This window comes from Marmota monax, unplaced genomic scaffold (genome assembly GCF_021218885.2).
Source record: "Marmota monax isolate L192 unplaced genomic scaffold, Marmota_monax_Labrador192_F-V1.1 WCK01_AAM20220418_F8-fsc00142, whole genome shotgun sequence".
Lineage (NCBI taxonomy): Eukaryota > Metazoa > Chordata > Mammalia > Rodentia > Sciuridae > Marmota > Marmota monax.
The window spans coordinates 2,019,220-2,035,335 of record NW_026692025.1 but is presented as its reverse complement, the minus strand read 5'-3'; the positions used below and the strand labels follow the sequence as shown (position 1 = coordinate 2,035,335).

General features: G+C 48.1%; 2 protein-coding genes across 8 annotated transcripts in view; one reads left to right on the top strand and one right to left on the bottom strand.

The window, feature by feature from the left end:
* The window catches only part of Atp2b3 (ATPase plasma membrane Ca2+ transporting 3), a 68,674-nt gene extending 62,688 nt beyond the window's left edge, over positions 1-5,986 (top strand). For 4 of the 6 annotated variants that reach the window (XM_046453257.2, XM_046453255.2, XM_046453256.2 and 1 more), the window contains one exon: positions 2,605-5,986. In XM_046453257.2, coding sequence (XP_046309213.1) covers positions 2,605-2,925 — 321 coding nt within the window. In that variant the 3' untranslated portion in view covers positions 2,926-5,986. The remainder of the gene's footprint in view (positions 1-2,604) is intronic. The other 2 variants (XM_046453260.2, XM_046453258.2) reach the window with 1 other exon arrangement.
* Positions 5,987-11,082: 5,096 nt separating this feature from the next.
* Positions 11,083-16,116, bottom strand: part of Ccnq (cyclin Q) — a 32,395-nt gene continuing 27,361 nt past the window's right edge. The window contains exon 5 of one of the 2 annotated variants that reach the window (XM_046453265.1): positions 11,083-11,552. In XM_046453265.1, the coding sequence (XP_046309221.1) occupies positions 11,523-11,552 (30 nt within the window). In that variant the 3' untranslated portion in view covers positions 11,083-11,522. Of the gene's footprint in view, positions 11,613-16,116 lie in introns of both variants that reach the window. The other variant, XM_046453263.2, reaches the window with a different exon arrangement.

Sequence of the window (16,116 nt, the reverse complement as noted above, 5' to 3'; positions counted from 1 at the left end):
AGCACCCTAGACAATCTTTTAGGGCCAGAGCAGCCATCGCTATAGAAGCGGAAGCAGCAGGCAAGGACTGTCCTATGGCCTTGGCCGCCCTTTGTGGGGGAGGGCTTTGGAGTTCAGCCAGGTGCAATGAGACCTGTGGATAGGTTTGAGCAGGGGCCTGGCCTGATCATATGACCCAGATCCAAATAAGGCCTCCTGCTCAGCAAGGAAAAGGGTGTTGCCAAGATCATGGGTGCATTGCTGGTGAACTTACTAAGCACATCCCCAGGATCAAGGGCACCAGTGTTCAGCTTTTTCTCTTTTCTGTGACTTAATAGGTGTAGCTGGCAGCTGGAGAAGGTAATGTCCTGAGCATCAACACTCCAGTCCTGCACCAGAAATCCTAACTAACAAGAAAATATCTAAATTGGCTATAAAAAGTAAATTATAATCTTTTTATTAACAATGTCAAATGGGCCTCAATTTCTGTGATACCCCTATTTCAGAAACCAGTCTGGGATAAAGACCTGAGAGAGAATGGCTGACCATCTGCAATCTGGCAGATGTGGCTTCACCAAGTCCAGAGAAAATCCTCACTGGATTTCAACAGGGAGTTAGAAAACTCCTGTTTTATGGAACATTTTGGCTTCATTTTTTTTTTTTTTTTTGCACTGCCCAGACTCCAAGGTCTGCCTCCTTTAAACTGATTTAGGAGCTCTGTGCTTGCCCTGGCTGAGCTATAGGCCCCAAGGTCCAGACTCTGGGGGCTGAAAGGGAGTCATTGTAGTCAGGGTGATTCATTGTCTAAACTAGGGACTGGCCAACTGTTCAGAGAGTAAATATATTTAGCTTTTGGAGCCAGGTCTCTGTTGCAACTACACAACCCTGCTCTTGTAGCTTGACAGAAGCCGTGGACAGAACATAGATGAATGCCGATGGCCACTTCCCAATAAAAACTTATTTATAACCCTAGCAGAGCGCTGGGGTTAACCCTCTGACTGTAGTTTGCTGACACCTTATCTAAAGCAAGAAAACCAAATTCTAGGACCTTGAACTTGGAAATGACATTAAGAACTCATAATATGTCCACTCCCTCACATAGGAAGGAGCTAACTGGGGCCAGGCAGACCCCAGTGTCCTACCTAGCAGGACAGCACTCTTTCCACTGCCCCCATAGAAGGGCGGCTGGACTGGCTTTGCTTATGTTGGCTTGTGTAAGGCCTGACAGAAGCCTACCTATCAACTTCTGGCTTCTAGAAGCTGGAGGGAGACCAGCCTGGGAATCCAGCAAGGGATCAAAGACAGGCAGTGGTCCTGTGGCTCATAAAAACTGATGAGACTTGAGTCCATGTGTAAGTAAAGATAGAGAAGTCAGAAAAGGGAGAAGCTAATTGTCAGAGCAGAGTCCTGCAGGAGATGCAAGGGGCTAGAGGACACATGAGCTTTGCTGAGGGCTGAGGGCTCCAGGGGCTGACTATGACAAAGTGCGAGGATGTCTGCATGGAAGAGTGAGGAGGAGGAAGAGGGCGGAGTGTGAGAGAGGTTGGAGGGGAAGGTGGCAGTAGATTGCAAAGGACTGCTGGTGGTCCCAAGCATGCAATCAAACCCAGATACATCTAGCTGCTGCATGGAGCTGTGAGGAGATCACAAGGACCTCTGTAGTAGATGGGGCAGCCTGGACAGGGGCGGGTGATGTATTGCAAATCAAAAGTGTGGCCATTTTCACTCTTGGCCCCAGATTGGGGACTGACAGGCTCTCAGGCCTGGGGCTCTGATGAGGGGCCTATGCCACAGTCCCTGGTTCTAGTCAGATGGGCCCCAGCTCTGTGGCCAGGGTGGGGAGATATGGACAGAGGAGCAGGGAGAGGCCAAAGCTCTGGGGAACCCTAGGACAGAAAAGGGAGCAGTAGAGGATGTGGGGCCAGAACAGCTGGTAAGGTAAAAGAAGGTCAACAGGAACAGTGTTGGGGAAGTTTCCAGAAACAAACAGGAGGTCAGCTGTGTTGAGTGTCCCTGAGGGATCAATTAAGATTAAGATACAGAAGTGGCTGCTGGACTTAGCAGTAGGGATTGTGGTAACCAGATGTGACTGGGCATGGTGGGTCTTGGCTGCAGCCACAGGAGCCACGGTGATGGAGGTGAGGGAAGCTTATGAGGGAGAACCATTCCAGAAAGGCCAGCAAAGCACATAGGCTGGGACCTCTCTCTTATCAGAAAGTATTTAATTCTTTCAGGTAAGACACAGTAGAGAGCCCACTCTCCAGAAGTCTCCCTTTTAAAAATCATTCTTTACTACCAAATTGAAATTCAGACTGGACAGACCCCAGGAGCCACCTAAACTAGTCCTGCTCCTAGGTCAAGAGCAAAGTGTTCTAGAACATCTGCCCAGGTCAGCCATGTTTCCTGCATGGAGATCACTTAAGACCAAGGCCCAGACCTGCAAGCCCTTTCCACGATGCTAGCCCATTCCGTGTCAGCCCCCCCATGGATGAACATTTATCATGCGATGACCCCCAGCCATTGATGTGGGCAGAACTTGGCAGTACCAGCCAGCCATTAATTGTTTCCTTTCCTTTCCCCCCTCTCTGCTCCCACCTCTGCCTTTCCCTCCACCTCCCATTCCAGATCCGGGTGGTGAAAGCCTTCCGTAGCTCACTCTATGAAGGCCTGGAGAAACCGGAATCCAAGAGCTCCATCCACAACTTCATGGCAACGCCCGAGTTTCTGATCAATGACTACACCCACAACATCCCGCTCATCGATGACACAGATGTGGACGAGAACGAGGAGCGCCTGCGAGCACCCCCACCCCCGGCCCCCAACCAGAACAACAACGCCATAGACAGCGGCATCTACCTGGCCACGCATGTCACCAAGTCAGCTACCTCTTCAGCATTCTCTTCCAGGCCCGGGAGCCCGCTCCACAGTGTGGAGACGTCCCTCTAACCAGAACTTCTCTCAGCACATGCACACTTGGACTCACATGCAGTCACACGCACTCACGCACACACACGGGGGGCGGGGGGAGCCCACACACCTGCCAAAGAGGGAAACGACTAAGGTGGCTGAAGAATATTCTTGTAAGAAGCCAAATCCATCCAGTAAGGTGCAGTCCATCAGGCCTTCCATCTGGGACAGAGGAAGAGGAGGAGGAGGGAGTAGATGGGCAAGTGGAGGAGGAGGGGGGAGGTTCTTCACCCAGATGGGAAGAAGGAGAAAGGAGAGAGCAAGAACAGGTGTGCTCCCCAGTTTTTTTCTACCAACCCTTTTTTAAAGAACACTACAATTTCACCATGTGTTCGCCATTTTGGCTGTGAGGTGGGGGCAGGGGCTGGTTTGGGTTTATTGGGAGCTTCATTGCACCCACTAGCAAGCAATCAGATCTGCATACCCGCACCAAAAAAGGCCAGCGTTCTACAGGGTCAGGAAGGGTGCCACTGCCCAGACAGGCCACCGGAGGGAGCCGCCTGCAAGTGTACCTGCAACTGCAAAGCGACTCATCCTGAGTACACTAGAACCATCTGCAGTCCCTGTGTGTGCATGTGCATACATATATGTGTATGTGTGTCTATATGCATATACATATATATGACAAGATGCATATCTAAAGAATAAGGAACTATTGGCATGATATTTCCATTCCTCTTATTAGGCGTTTTCCTTTTGAAACTTCATTACTGAATGTAGCAAGTTTTTTTTCAGGGAACTAGGCTGCAAGAATATGTTCTCAGTTAATATCTTTTCTTCCCTAACTCCTGGCCCCTCAGGACCCCACCCCCACCCTACTGCTTCTCCTTCATAGCCCTGCCAATTTCCCAAGGAGGAAGTCTGGGGAGGGATGCTCGAGGCCTGGAGGCCTTACAATTGGAACATTTGCACTTTGAGACCCCTGCCTATAGAGGAGAAAAACCTTTCAATGGGATTTTTTATTTAAAAGGAAAATACCAAAGTATTGATTAGAATGGCCCCCCTCCAGTAGGTGGAAGGGGAATTTTTGTTTTGGCTTCCTTTGGTTTTGATTCCAATTCCAAATCCTTCATTCTGGCTGATGGTTTTCTTTGTCTAACTCCTACTTCAAGAGCATGAAGCACTGTGTGTGAGCTATGGGTTCTACAGCCCCTGACCCATCTAACCCAATGGGTGGACCCAGAGTCCTTGGGAGAAGCCCTGGAAGAGCAGAGACTGATCGCCCCCAATACAAGACCAGAGTCCAATAGAAAACAACTGAAGAAGAGGGATCATCAAAACCTAAGAAGCTGGGCTGGAGGTATGGCTCAGTGGCAGAGCGCTGGCCTAGCATGACAAGACCCAGCACCAAACCAAACAAAAAAACCCAAGAAGCTGACTTGAGGGAAACCATCCAGACCCCATCACCCTTGACACCACTGCCTGGGCTCCCACTTTGTGTTTTGGCAAATGCCAGGAAGCACTCACCGGCCCGCCTCAGTGTCTCAGTGTCTGCTGCAGCACGGGTAGTGTCCCCCTGCCAGAGCACTCTCCCAACCCTGGTCTTCTCAGCCAAAAGATAAACATAACCCACAAAGGCATGGATTTGTGTCGCTGCCACTTCCGGCAACATTAGAGAAGCAAAGCCTCTTGGAGCAATGGCATTTTGTCAGTGTTGCTGTCAGTCTCATCATGCCAGTGATTCAACTGGGGCCATAGTGGTTGAACAAGGGGCAGGCAGGGCTCGGAACCATCCAGGCAGGCAGGGCTGGTCAGCAGGCCAGGAGAGCTGGGCCTGGGGTTCCTGAGATGGGTTCCCCAAGCGTCTCTCCTGGCAAATGCAGGCACCCAGCACACCAAGCCTCGTATTCCTAAAGAGCGATAACCCAAGAGGAAAATGCAGGGAAGGCAGGAGTGAGAGGCTCCTGATGTCTGGGACAGATGTGCCCCTTTCCCATGGAAGGCCAACACCCTCCTGTGCCTCCAGGTTCCAAGTGTGGACACCCACAGTGACACCAGTGAAATGGGCAGCACTTTACCCATGAGGTTCCTTTACCTTCTGAACTCACGGGTGTCACCCATCACAGGGAGGTAACTGGGGTCTCACCACAGACCCCACATAAGCCTACTGCTTAGGGCTCAGCATCTGGGACACAGGTGGAAGCCAAGGGGTGTACAATGAGAATAAATGGAGCTCCCCAGGGAGCTGGGCCTGTCACACCCCCATCCTGTACTGGAAGCCCAGTGGTGGCCTTGCCTCACCTCCCCAGCATCCATGCAAATCCAAAAGAAAACATGCTCTGCCCCAGCATTCACATTAATGCCATGTCACCCCTGAGCAGGAGTAGTCAAATCTCGGGCAAAAGAATTTCAGTTAGAAGAGCAAATCCCACTTTCCAATGCCAGCTGCGGATACCTTAAAGCCATCCCTTTTTTCTAAAGGGCACATTGAGAATGTTACTCATTTGTAAATTGTTCCCTGATGTCCTTGTTCAAACCACCACAACAAAAAAGGGCAACTCAATTTGTTGAGGGTCTTTGTGTTCTTCAACAAGAAATAAAATTTGAAGCGTTTTGGTTGAAGAAGGTCAGCTGTATACGGCCACACTCATGGGCTTCTTTTCATCCTCTGTTGTAGACACATCGGTAGAGCAAATGGCCACTATATATTAAAAAGCAAACCCTCACTGCTGCTGTGTAAAGTTGCCTGATGTAAATGTTGACTGTGTGGTCCCTCAGTTGCCTTTGCGCTGGGCTGTGGGGTTCGGGAAAGGGGCACTGTGAGCTTGCATCTTTTGTTCTGATTCTTGTACAGTCTTCAGGCTGAGGGAAGCCCCTCTTTCTAAAGCATTATATTATATGGAATGGCTTGGTCAACTGTGTTCAGTTAATAAATATGTTTTACATTTTTATCTGCCTGTTATAAAGATGAACAAAAATATCTTAATGAGGAAGACCACAGATGCATAATAATTTTATGTCTGTAGTGGAATTTTTCCTAATTTAAAGAATAGACCAAAATTTCTGTGTATAAAAAAAATGAAAGGCTCCTACAATCCTGGTCTGGGCAACGTGTGTGATTTCTTATTTGCTGAATTCTCTCTCGGTGGAAGCAGAGGTATGTTCACACGACTGAGCCAGAGAGGAAGCTGCGGGTGTGGCATCTCTCCCCAGGTATGCTTGCTGTCCTGTGGGGTCCTTGTCAAGAAGCAGCCAGTCCATCTATGGGATGAGAGGTGTTCTACCTGTGGGAGCTTCCAACTGGCTTGACCATCTTGACTTCTTTTCTAGTTCTAGGGATAGAACCCAGGGTCTCACACATGCTATGTGAGTGCTCTGCCACTGAGCCATACCCCAGCCCTTAAACCATTTTTTAAGCACAAAGGTCAGTGGCTTTGAGCACTTCCATAGTATTGTGTAAACATCCACCATCCATCTCCACACCTGTTCATCTTCCCACACTAAAACCCTCACATCATCAAACAAGTCCCAACTCCTCCTCCCCAGCCTCTAGCACCCACCATCCTATTGTCTGTCTATGAATTTGGCTGTAAGACTCTCATCTAAAGCCTCTCGTGGAAATAGAATCATACAATATTTGCCCTTTTGTGACTGGCTCATTTCACTGAGCATCATGTTCTCAAGGGTCATCCGTGTTGAAGCATGTGTCAGAATTCCCTTCCTTTTCAAGGCTAGATAATAGTCCAATGTATGGACAGACCACATTTTGTTTATCCATTCATGGATGGACACTTAAGTTGCTTCAAGGTTTTGAGTATTATAAATAATGCTGTTGTGGAACTGGGTATACACATTACTCTCCTAGACCTTGCTTTCCATTCTATTTGCAGCAGCTGTGCCATTTTACATTCCCATCAGCAGTGCACAAGGATTCCAGTCATAGACTTCCTCTTTACTCAGAAGCCATGAAAGGAAAGTCCTCATTTCACTCATGCATTTACTCCACATGCCTCATTCCTGCGCTCCTCAACTCCCTCTGAATACCCGTGCACATGGACATCTGTGCTTCATAGTGTTTTCTTTAGGCCAGGAAGAGCCAGGCAGACAATTCTATGACCCACAATTTCAAGTCACCACTGCAGCAACAGTGCTAAGACTCCCTTATCCCATTTCGCTATGTTTCTATTTCCCTGCTCCACACATCTCCGTTTTAGACTTGGCAGCACCAGAGGACACATTTTGCAGGGCATCAGCCAAGAAAAGAGAAAAAATGGCTTCCAAGCTCCCTCCAACCACCAGAATCTGTGTTTCTACAGCAGGCAAAAAGACAAATAGCAGAACACCCTTGTTTTATTGCTATGCAAGTACATATTGAACCATGCAGATAAGAAAGTCTAGATTGGCCAAACTCCATATCAAGACAGCTGGCACCATCTGGATAGACATGCCCCTCCCCAAAGAATTGGGAATTTGTGTCTGACTTCTCTTTCCCACAGGTTTCCGTGGGGAAAACTCAGTACTTAGCCAAATGGCTTGGGGCAAGAAAGCACTACTGCAAAGGAGCCCTGAGGGTCTGGGGGAGGGCTGCCTGAAGTGTCTTGGGGCTGCCGTAGCCAATTTCTACAAACTGGGTGGCAAGGAAAAAAAAAAAAAAACAGAAATTTATCCTATCACAGTTCTACAGGCCTGATGTCCAAGGTGAAAGTGTTGGCAAGGCCAAGCTCCTTCTGAGGGCTCTCAGGGACAATCTGTTCCAGACCTTTCGCCTAGCTTCTGGTATTGCCAGCAATACTTGGTGTTCCCCGGCTGCTAGAGGCATCATTCCAACCTCTGCCTGTGTCTTCATGTGGACTTATCTCTTCTAAGGATACCAGTCCTTGGATTAGTGCCCACCCTAATGACCTCATCTTAATTTCATTACATATGCAAAGACCCTATTTCTAAATAAGGTCAGATTCGTGAATTTCAGGTGTGGGACATGGACAGGTTTTTTGAGGGACACAATTCAGTGAGTCATAGCCAGGAAGGAAGAGATGGGCCAAGTCTCTACCAACACTTGGTTGCCCTCCTCCTCTTTCCACTGGATTTATAGGTCAAGTAAGACTCAGCCATTGATCACTTTACAGTAATTAAGATATACTCTGCAAAAAGAAAACTCCTAGAAGCTTCAGATTCTAGAATATTTTATCTGAATCTCTCATTGCAGGCCTTTTGAAACCCAAAATAGAGGAAATAGAAGGCTGTGCATCTTTAATCTCTATTATTTTTATTATTATTTGCAAAAGCCTTGGTAATAGGAAAAACAAGCAAACAATTACTTTAATTTTACCATGCATAGAAAAAGGCCTCATGTACTAGGCATGGTAGTGCATGCCTGTAAACCCAGCCACTAGGGAGGCCGAGACAGGAAGATAGCAAATTGGAGGCTAGCCTGGGCAACTTAGCAAAACCCTGTCTCAAAAAGAAAGAAAGAAAGAAAAAGGCCTGAACCACACTGTCCCACCAGCACTGACAGACACTAGCTGAATATCATTTCAGGAAAAACAGACAGGCAAAGTGACAAGCACTGAGATAATGTGACCAGTAGCACCAATCAAGGCCAGCATGTCCCCAGAGCAGTATAATGGGCACACAAGCTATGGAAAAGGCATTTTCTTTCTTTCCTTCCTTCTCCCTTCCATCCTTCTTCTTTCTTTCTATACTGGGGATTGAACCCAGGGGCATTCTACCACTGAGCTACACCCCAGCCCTTTGCATTTTTTGAGACAGGGTCTCACTAAGTTGCTGAGGCCAGACTTGAACTTGTGATCCTCCTGCCTCAGCCTCCCAAATTGCTAGGATTACAGGTGTGCACAACCATTCCTGGCTTCTTTTTTAAAATTTTGACACAGGGTCTTACTAAGTTACTTAGGGTCTTGTTAAATTTCTAAGGCTGGCCTTGAACTTGAGATCCTCCTGCCTTAGCCTCCCAAGCTGCTGGGATTACAGATGTCCACTGCCACATCCAGCAATAGGTGGAACAAGCAAATACAATAGGAAACAGATTATTTGCTACAGCCTCAATTTACAGAATGGAAACTGGGAATTTCAGGTGTGGGACATGGTCAGGTTTTTTGAGGGACACAATTCAGTGAGTTCCACAGAGAGAAAGGAACTTGCTAATACTCAATTATTATGAAAGAAAATATGAAGTATTTTGAGGCTGAGCACTCCTGGTGCAGTGTGGTACTCTCAGCTGGGGGTGGGAGGATGCTCCCCAGTCTTCCGAGGAGCTTAATTCAACCATCAGCTTCCTCACGATATGCCCTGGGGAAGGACTGAGAAGAGGGGAGAAAGACTGGAACATTAGTAGAGAGAGCTTCCTAGGGGGTCTGGATATGCCCCATCATCCAGCCCTCTCAGTCCACAGGGGAGGGCTAGACCTTTGGAGAGGCTTTTAATTCCTTGGGGTCCCCTCAAGTTTTGGACTCCATCAAGGCAGCCTGGGCCTATACTTTTGATGTGTCTGTGAAGCCCATTTAAGTCAGCAATAAGCATTGGCCAAGAGCAGTGCACCATCAATGGACAGGCAAGGTGCTTGGCAAATAGAAGGCAGAAAGGACAGTCTGGAGCCCTGGTCTATCCTTGAAGGTTTGCCACCTGGGCTGTCCTCCTCCCCTTAGTGCTCAGAACCCCTGCCCTGAGCCCTGGGTCTAGGTTACTGCCGCTACCTTCCAGGGGCTCCAGTCACACTGGATAGTTGCAGAAATTACACAGTGGAAAAACGGTATTCTAGGGACAGCAGAGCCCAGAGGAAGTACCACCAGACCCGTCTGGAGCAACCTCTCATCCAAGTCTAAAGACTGAGGAAAAACAAAAAATACATGAAGGCAAAGGGCAGGGGCAATAAAGGAAGCCAACTGCAAAGAGCCCGGCATCTTAAGAAGCCAGGGTGCAATGAGAAAAGGAGAGATGGGGATGAGGATGCAACTTTGGAGGTCACTGTCCAGGACACCTGGCCAGAGTCCTGGGCAGCCAGCAGAGGCAGTGGGTTTCAGTGTGCACACCTCCCCCCTTTTCTGGCTCACCTGAAAAGCTGCCTGTGCGTTCCAAACAAGTCAATGGTACATCTCTAAATTGGTGGCAGATGGATCTTCTTCCATTCTGACAGAAGTACAGGACTCCTGTCAGGTTCATCATTGTTAGCACACCCAGAAGGAAAGTTAGAGGCCTCACCCTCTCCACATGCCTCTTGAGGCTCTTTCAGCACAAGGCTTGGTGACAAAGGAGGCTACATTTGTATCTGGAAGAATCCAGAAAGATTGCCTCAAAAGCCTGTGTGGTGAGCAACTACACTGTGCCCCAAAGTACTCAGGAGAGTTGTTCCTTAGCAATTTCCTCTTCTACACTAAAAGATGGGCAAGGAGTTTCGCCTGCTTTCTTAGCTGAGACGGTACACAGCAGCTGCTCGATAAACATCGTAGCATGACCACTTGGTCTCAAACAGACGCCAGGTCAGCCCACTGGGGAGGGCTGTGACATTTGCTCAGCTTCCTTACCCTGGGGACAGATAACGTGGTTACTCTGTAAAGCTAAGCAAGTTCCTTGGCTGACCTACCACTACTATGCAACCATTCCCTTTGCCTCCCACCAGGGATGAGTACAGCCCAGCTAACAGGAAGCTCTCACCTGGAGCCCCATGTATGACTCCAGGCATTCCCAGGGCTCAGAGGCCTGTGGGTACCAGATCCTACTCCCCTATGGTAACAACTTGGCAAATGTGGGGAAGCAGCCACCATGTGCTCAACATGCATCGAGCCCAATGGGGGACTGAGGGAGCAAGTGCCGGGCGGGTTGCTCACAAATCCAAAAGCTAGCCTTTCTGAAGAAAGGACTTGAGTGGGGAGTCACAGGGTGCCACGCCTTGGCATCTCTTCAGATTCCCCTTCTAGACTGGCTGTCTCAACATAAACATTACCTTAGGACTTCCCGCTACACTGGGATCACGTCTGGTTTTCCTGAATACCAGTGACCCTCCCCAAAGATGGGCTGTGCTCTCAGCCGGAGTGGGCCACCTCCCAGGCTGCAGGGTTCCAGTGCACCCTGGAGCACAAGGGGCACTCTATCTGGGGAGCATGTCAAGGGAAAATCAAGTTTCTGCCAACCCCCATGAGACCCTGAGGACAGCACAGGTGCAGAGCAAAGACAGGGTCTCTGTTGATTTGCATCATCTTTTATTACACAAAATAAAATTCCATCTATGTTGCACATTCATACTTTCTATAAATCTGGCTTTACAAAATCCATAGGGTACAGTCTCATCTGTTCTTCAACTTTCCTGCCAGTGATATCACATCTCAACTGCAGTTAAGAGTCCTCTCAAAGGACAAAAGCAGCTGCAGCCACCCCAGGGCAGCAGCACATTGTGCACTCCCAGCCTGCCCGCTGGAGGTGCACTTCCCAGCATCATCTGGACCGCGGCTGCTGGGGACAGTCAGAGCGGCAGCATGTCATCGCCTTCACCAGCCCATCTCCAGCAGCACAACCAGTCCTCCCAGCTGGTCCTCTGGGGACCGGCCGTCACAGCGACGTGGTGGCACCGTCCCCAGGCAGCCGACCATCCTGGGCTTCTCTTTGGGCAGGCCTGGGCCAGGGCCTTAGGGGATCTCTGTGTCCATGGTATAAATCTGAATGAGATCAGACACAATATTATCAATGATTGGCTTGGTAAGGTCGTCACTAAACACCTAGAAAGGAGAAGGAAAACAGGCTCCAATTAGACTCCCTCTGTGTTAAGCAAGGCACCATCCACTATCACAGAAGGGCATTTCCCGGTCAGGGCAGGGGACATGGGGACTTGGCTATCCAGACGATGGTGGCTTGCCAGGCACAGTAGCGCATGCTCTCCTAGTGCCGCCATGGGCTGAGGCAGGATTACAGCTTGGGCAACTTAGCAAGACTCTGTTTAAAAGTTCAAAAATAAATAAAAGGGCTCAAGATGAAGTTCAGTGATAGTGCATCCCTGGGTTCAGTCCTCAATACCAAAACCAAACAAAAAAGGAAAAAAACAAAAAAAAACAGACCATGGTGATTCTCCAGTCAACCAGTTAAGCTCCAGCCTACTGAGGCTGATCAAAGACTATACAAAGCAAAGAACATTCCAGATGGAAGAGGCCTTATAGATCATTCAACCTGGGCATGATAAAGGACTTGGCCGAGATCACCCACAGGGGTGGAGACAGAACTAGGCCCAGAGCATAGGCTCCTCCCTCCTATCTGGGTCTTTCTTAAATCAAGGGTCTCCAAGGATGTTGGCAAGAGGAAAGGGTAGAAGTCTTATTTCCAAAAACAGTAGACTAAGTAACTTGGACCCTACCCCCAGCCTAAGGAACAACTAAAACAGACATCCAGATTGAATGCACAGGAGTGCTCCCAAGACTGAGGATAATCCTTAAGGGGCCGAAACTAAGGGGGAGACACAGTATAGAACAAACTTACAAACCCAAAGCCTGAACATCCCAAAGTTGAGTCTGGGTCCTGCCTGACTCCTAGAGGATGACCTTTAAGGCCCTTGAACATCCTGCCTGATGAGCACGTCTGGTTCACCAGGGTTTTAAGGCCCAAGCCAGGTAATCTATGCTGATGCCTTGATGCAAGTGGGGGCCTTGGGCCACATGGAACTAGATGGACTTTGGGGTGCCGGGTGCCTGGTGCCTGAACCACCCAGGTCAGCCACAAGGGTTCCTCCAAGACCAACTCCAGTAAAAATCCTAAACACAAGGGACCAAGTGAGCTTCCTGGGTGACAGTACTCAGTGCATACTCTCCCAGCAAATCAAGCCTGAGGGTGCTCTGAGGTATCCCTGACTGCAAGGGAAGTTAAAAAGCAAAGCAACCTGGTAGGATGCCACAGTCATCCTGCACTGGGGAACCAAGATACTAAGAAGGTCAAGGCCTTAGGCTGAATTAAGGCAAAAACTGGACCTGAGTCCACACTTTTCAAAACCCCCAAAGGTAGGCACCTCCATATCCTAGGGCCTACAACCTCAGATGGGAGACAGTGACCTGGAAATGTTCCAGGCCCTGGCTTAGGAAGCACAGCTGCCACCCTGGGTTCCGTATTGAGAAATACAGGCTTGCTTGTTAGGCTCTGCTACCCATGCACTCCTGACAGATGACTATTAAAAAGTATCCAAGGCCAAAATGTGGAAGCTACTCAAGTGTTGAGAGCCACAGCCGAAGGGGCCCCAGCAAACTTCAAGCTGCCAGCAAACTTCCAGCTGCCGGCTGACGATTGGCTCACAGCAGCCCCAGCAACATCTAGCTGATTGGCTCCTCGGCCACAGCAACATCTAGCTGATTGGCTCCTCTGCGGTGATGCTCATTGGACTGTTTCCCTGCCCTTTCAGACCACGGAGCTGCTCATTGGGGGACTTTTTTGGCTCCGCCCATGTGACCCAGCCAATCGGCCTCAAGAGCAGGAGGATTGTGGGAGGTGGAGAGAAGCTTGTGTGGGAGAGAGAGGCTTGGGGAAAGCTGGTGGTGGCAGTTGAGGCTCTGAGGGTTTTTCCTGAGAGACTATTTTGTTTGTCGTGTGTGGTTCTAAAAATAAAGTTAGTTTCTTTTGACAAGTGGCTCCTGATTGTGCCCAGCCAGACTGCGGCATTTGGTGGCTCGCACGGGGAGCGACTGAGGGTAAGTGAACTGCTCACCCCTGAGGGCAGGGCGAGAGGATGGGTAGCCATTTTAAGATTCTTCTTTTGTTATTTTGTTTCACTTTTGTTTTAAGTTGCCTGTCCCTGGAGATGTGTAAGATGGAAGAAAAACCGCTCACATCTGAGGAAAAACTATTACGTCTGAGGAACAGATAGGGAGAAAGGACGGATGCCCATGTCAGGAGGATAGAAAGGCTATAATGACTTTTTGTTGTTCCCTTTTTATTTCATTCTGTCTCGGTTTTGTTTGGCGTCATCTTGTTGGGTTGTATTATAGTAGAAATACGGGATCAGAAATTAGTAAAAAACAAACTGAAAGAGTGTTAAGTAAATTGTTAGAGGAAGGAGGCATCTCAGTAAAATCAAGAACAATCAGGGCATACGTTGATACAATACAAAAATGTAGCCCATGGCTTTTTAAGGAGGAGTTGTTAAATATATCACAATGGAACCATCATGGTGAAGATTTAAAAAGAATAGAAAAGAAAAGCCCAGGGACTCTGCCAGTTGGCACATTGCCATTGTGGACGTTCATATCTTGTTTGCTTAGTCCAAAGCCTTCAGTTCAGACAATGGTAGAGGAAGGAGAAGACATAATGATTCAAGTAAAAGAGAAGGTCTCTCAAGTTAGTCAGACAGAGAAAGAAAGTGTAAAACAGAAAAAGCCATCAGGGGGAAAGGTACAACAGGAGACTGCTACTAACACCTCTCTATCACCAGAGGGTGTAAGTGTCCAACCAACAGCACCACCTCTACAGGAGACTGCTACTAACACCATTCTATCACCAGAGGGCGAAAGTGTCCAACCAACAGCGCCACCTCCATATGCTGGGAGGCCCCCAACCCCCGCAGTTGATAGTTGGGATCCTGAGACAAGATCTCAAATATTAACATGCCCTGTATTTGAGGCAGGAGGGCAGCGATTTTACCAAGTTTTAAATTTCAAAACAGTGAAGCAGCTAAAAGAGGCTGTAACAACCTATGGTCCTCAAGCACCCTTCACTGTAAGCTTGGTCGAATCCATTAACAACTTGAACATGACGCCAGCAGATTGGGCTAATATGTGTAAAGCTGTGCTAAATGGAGGACAATACCTGTTATGGAAGGTTGCCAATGAGGAATTTTGCAAGGAGACGGCTAGGCGAAATGCAGCAGCTGGTTATCCTCAGAGAAATCTAGATATGTTGTTAGGAAAGGGACCTTATGAGGATCAGCAGCAACAAATTGCATATGATCCTGGCGTATACGCACAAATTGCTGCAGATGCAATTAAGGCATGGAAGACTTTACAAGGACATGGAGGTTTACAAGGTCAATTATCTAAGGTAATACAAGGAGCTAATGAACCTTATGCTGAATTTGTAGATAGGCTTATTCAAACAGCTACCAGAGTTTTTGGGAATACAGAACAAGCAATGCCATTACTAAAACACCTGGCTTATGAGCAAGCGAATCGTTGGTGCAGAGATATCATTAGACCATGGAAACATGAAGATTTAAACACATATATTAAATTATGTAGAGACATTAATGAACAAGAGCAAGTCGTGGCAGCTGCAGTAAAACAGGCTTTAGATGCCAGAGACATTAATGAACAAGGGCAAATTGTGGCAGCTGCAGTAAAACAGGCTTTAGATGCCAGGCCAAGAACATGCTACAATTGTGAACAAACAGGACATTTTAAAAGGAATTGCCCCATTGGAGGAGGGTTTAACAAAACTAGGTATCAAAGGAGTAGAATACCAGGTATTTGCCCACGATACCGTAGAGGGAGACATTGGGCTAATGAATGCCGTTCTCAAACCACCATAGAGGGTACTCCATTATCAAAAAACGAACAAGGACCAGGTGTTTATCCACGATATCGTGGAGAAAGGCATTGGGCTCCATTGCCAAAAAATGGACAGGGGGGCCCAATGCTCCGGGGCCCCAAACCACAAATATACGGAGCACTGGAGGAACCCAGCAACCCCATCAGGGTAGTGCCCAGGACACATTGTCCATCAGATCCCTCATCAGACAAACCAGAGGGAGCGCAGGGTTGGACATCTGCGCCTCCGCCAGAGCAGTACTAACTCCAGAGATGGGAGTTCAAATCATTCCCACAGGGGTGAAAGGACCTCTTCCCAAAGGAACAGTAGGCTTATTATTGGGACGCAGCTCTTCTACTCTAAAAGGACTTATGATAAGTCCTGGGGTAATTGATCCCGATTATGAAGGTGAAATAAAAATTATAGCCAGTTCTCCAAAGGGTATATCAGTAATTTCACCAGGAGATAGAATAGCACAGTTACTAATAATACCCAGCCTACATGATAAATTTTCCAGTCGTACTGTAGAAAGAGGTTCCAAGGGATTAGGCTCCACAGGTGTACATTGGGCTATGCTTTCTTTAAATTTAGATTCTCGCCCCATGCTAAAACTAAATATTCAAGGACATGAATTTAATGGGCTACTGGATACAGGTGCAGACCTTAGCATCATCTCTCGTCAAGAATGGCCAAAACATTGGCCATTACAACAAGCCACTCAAACGC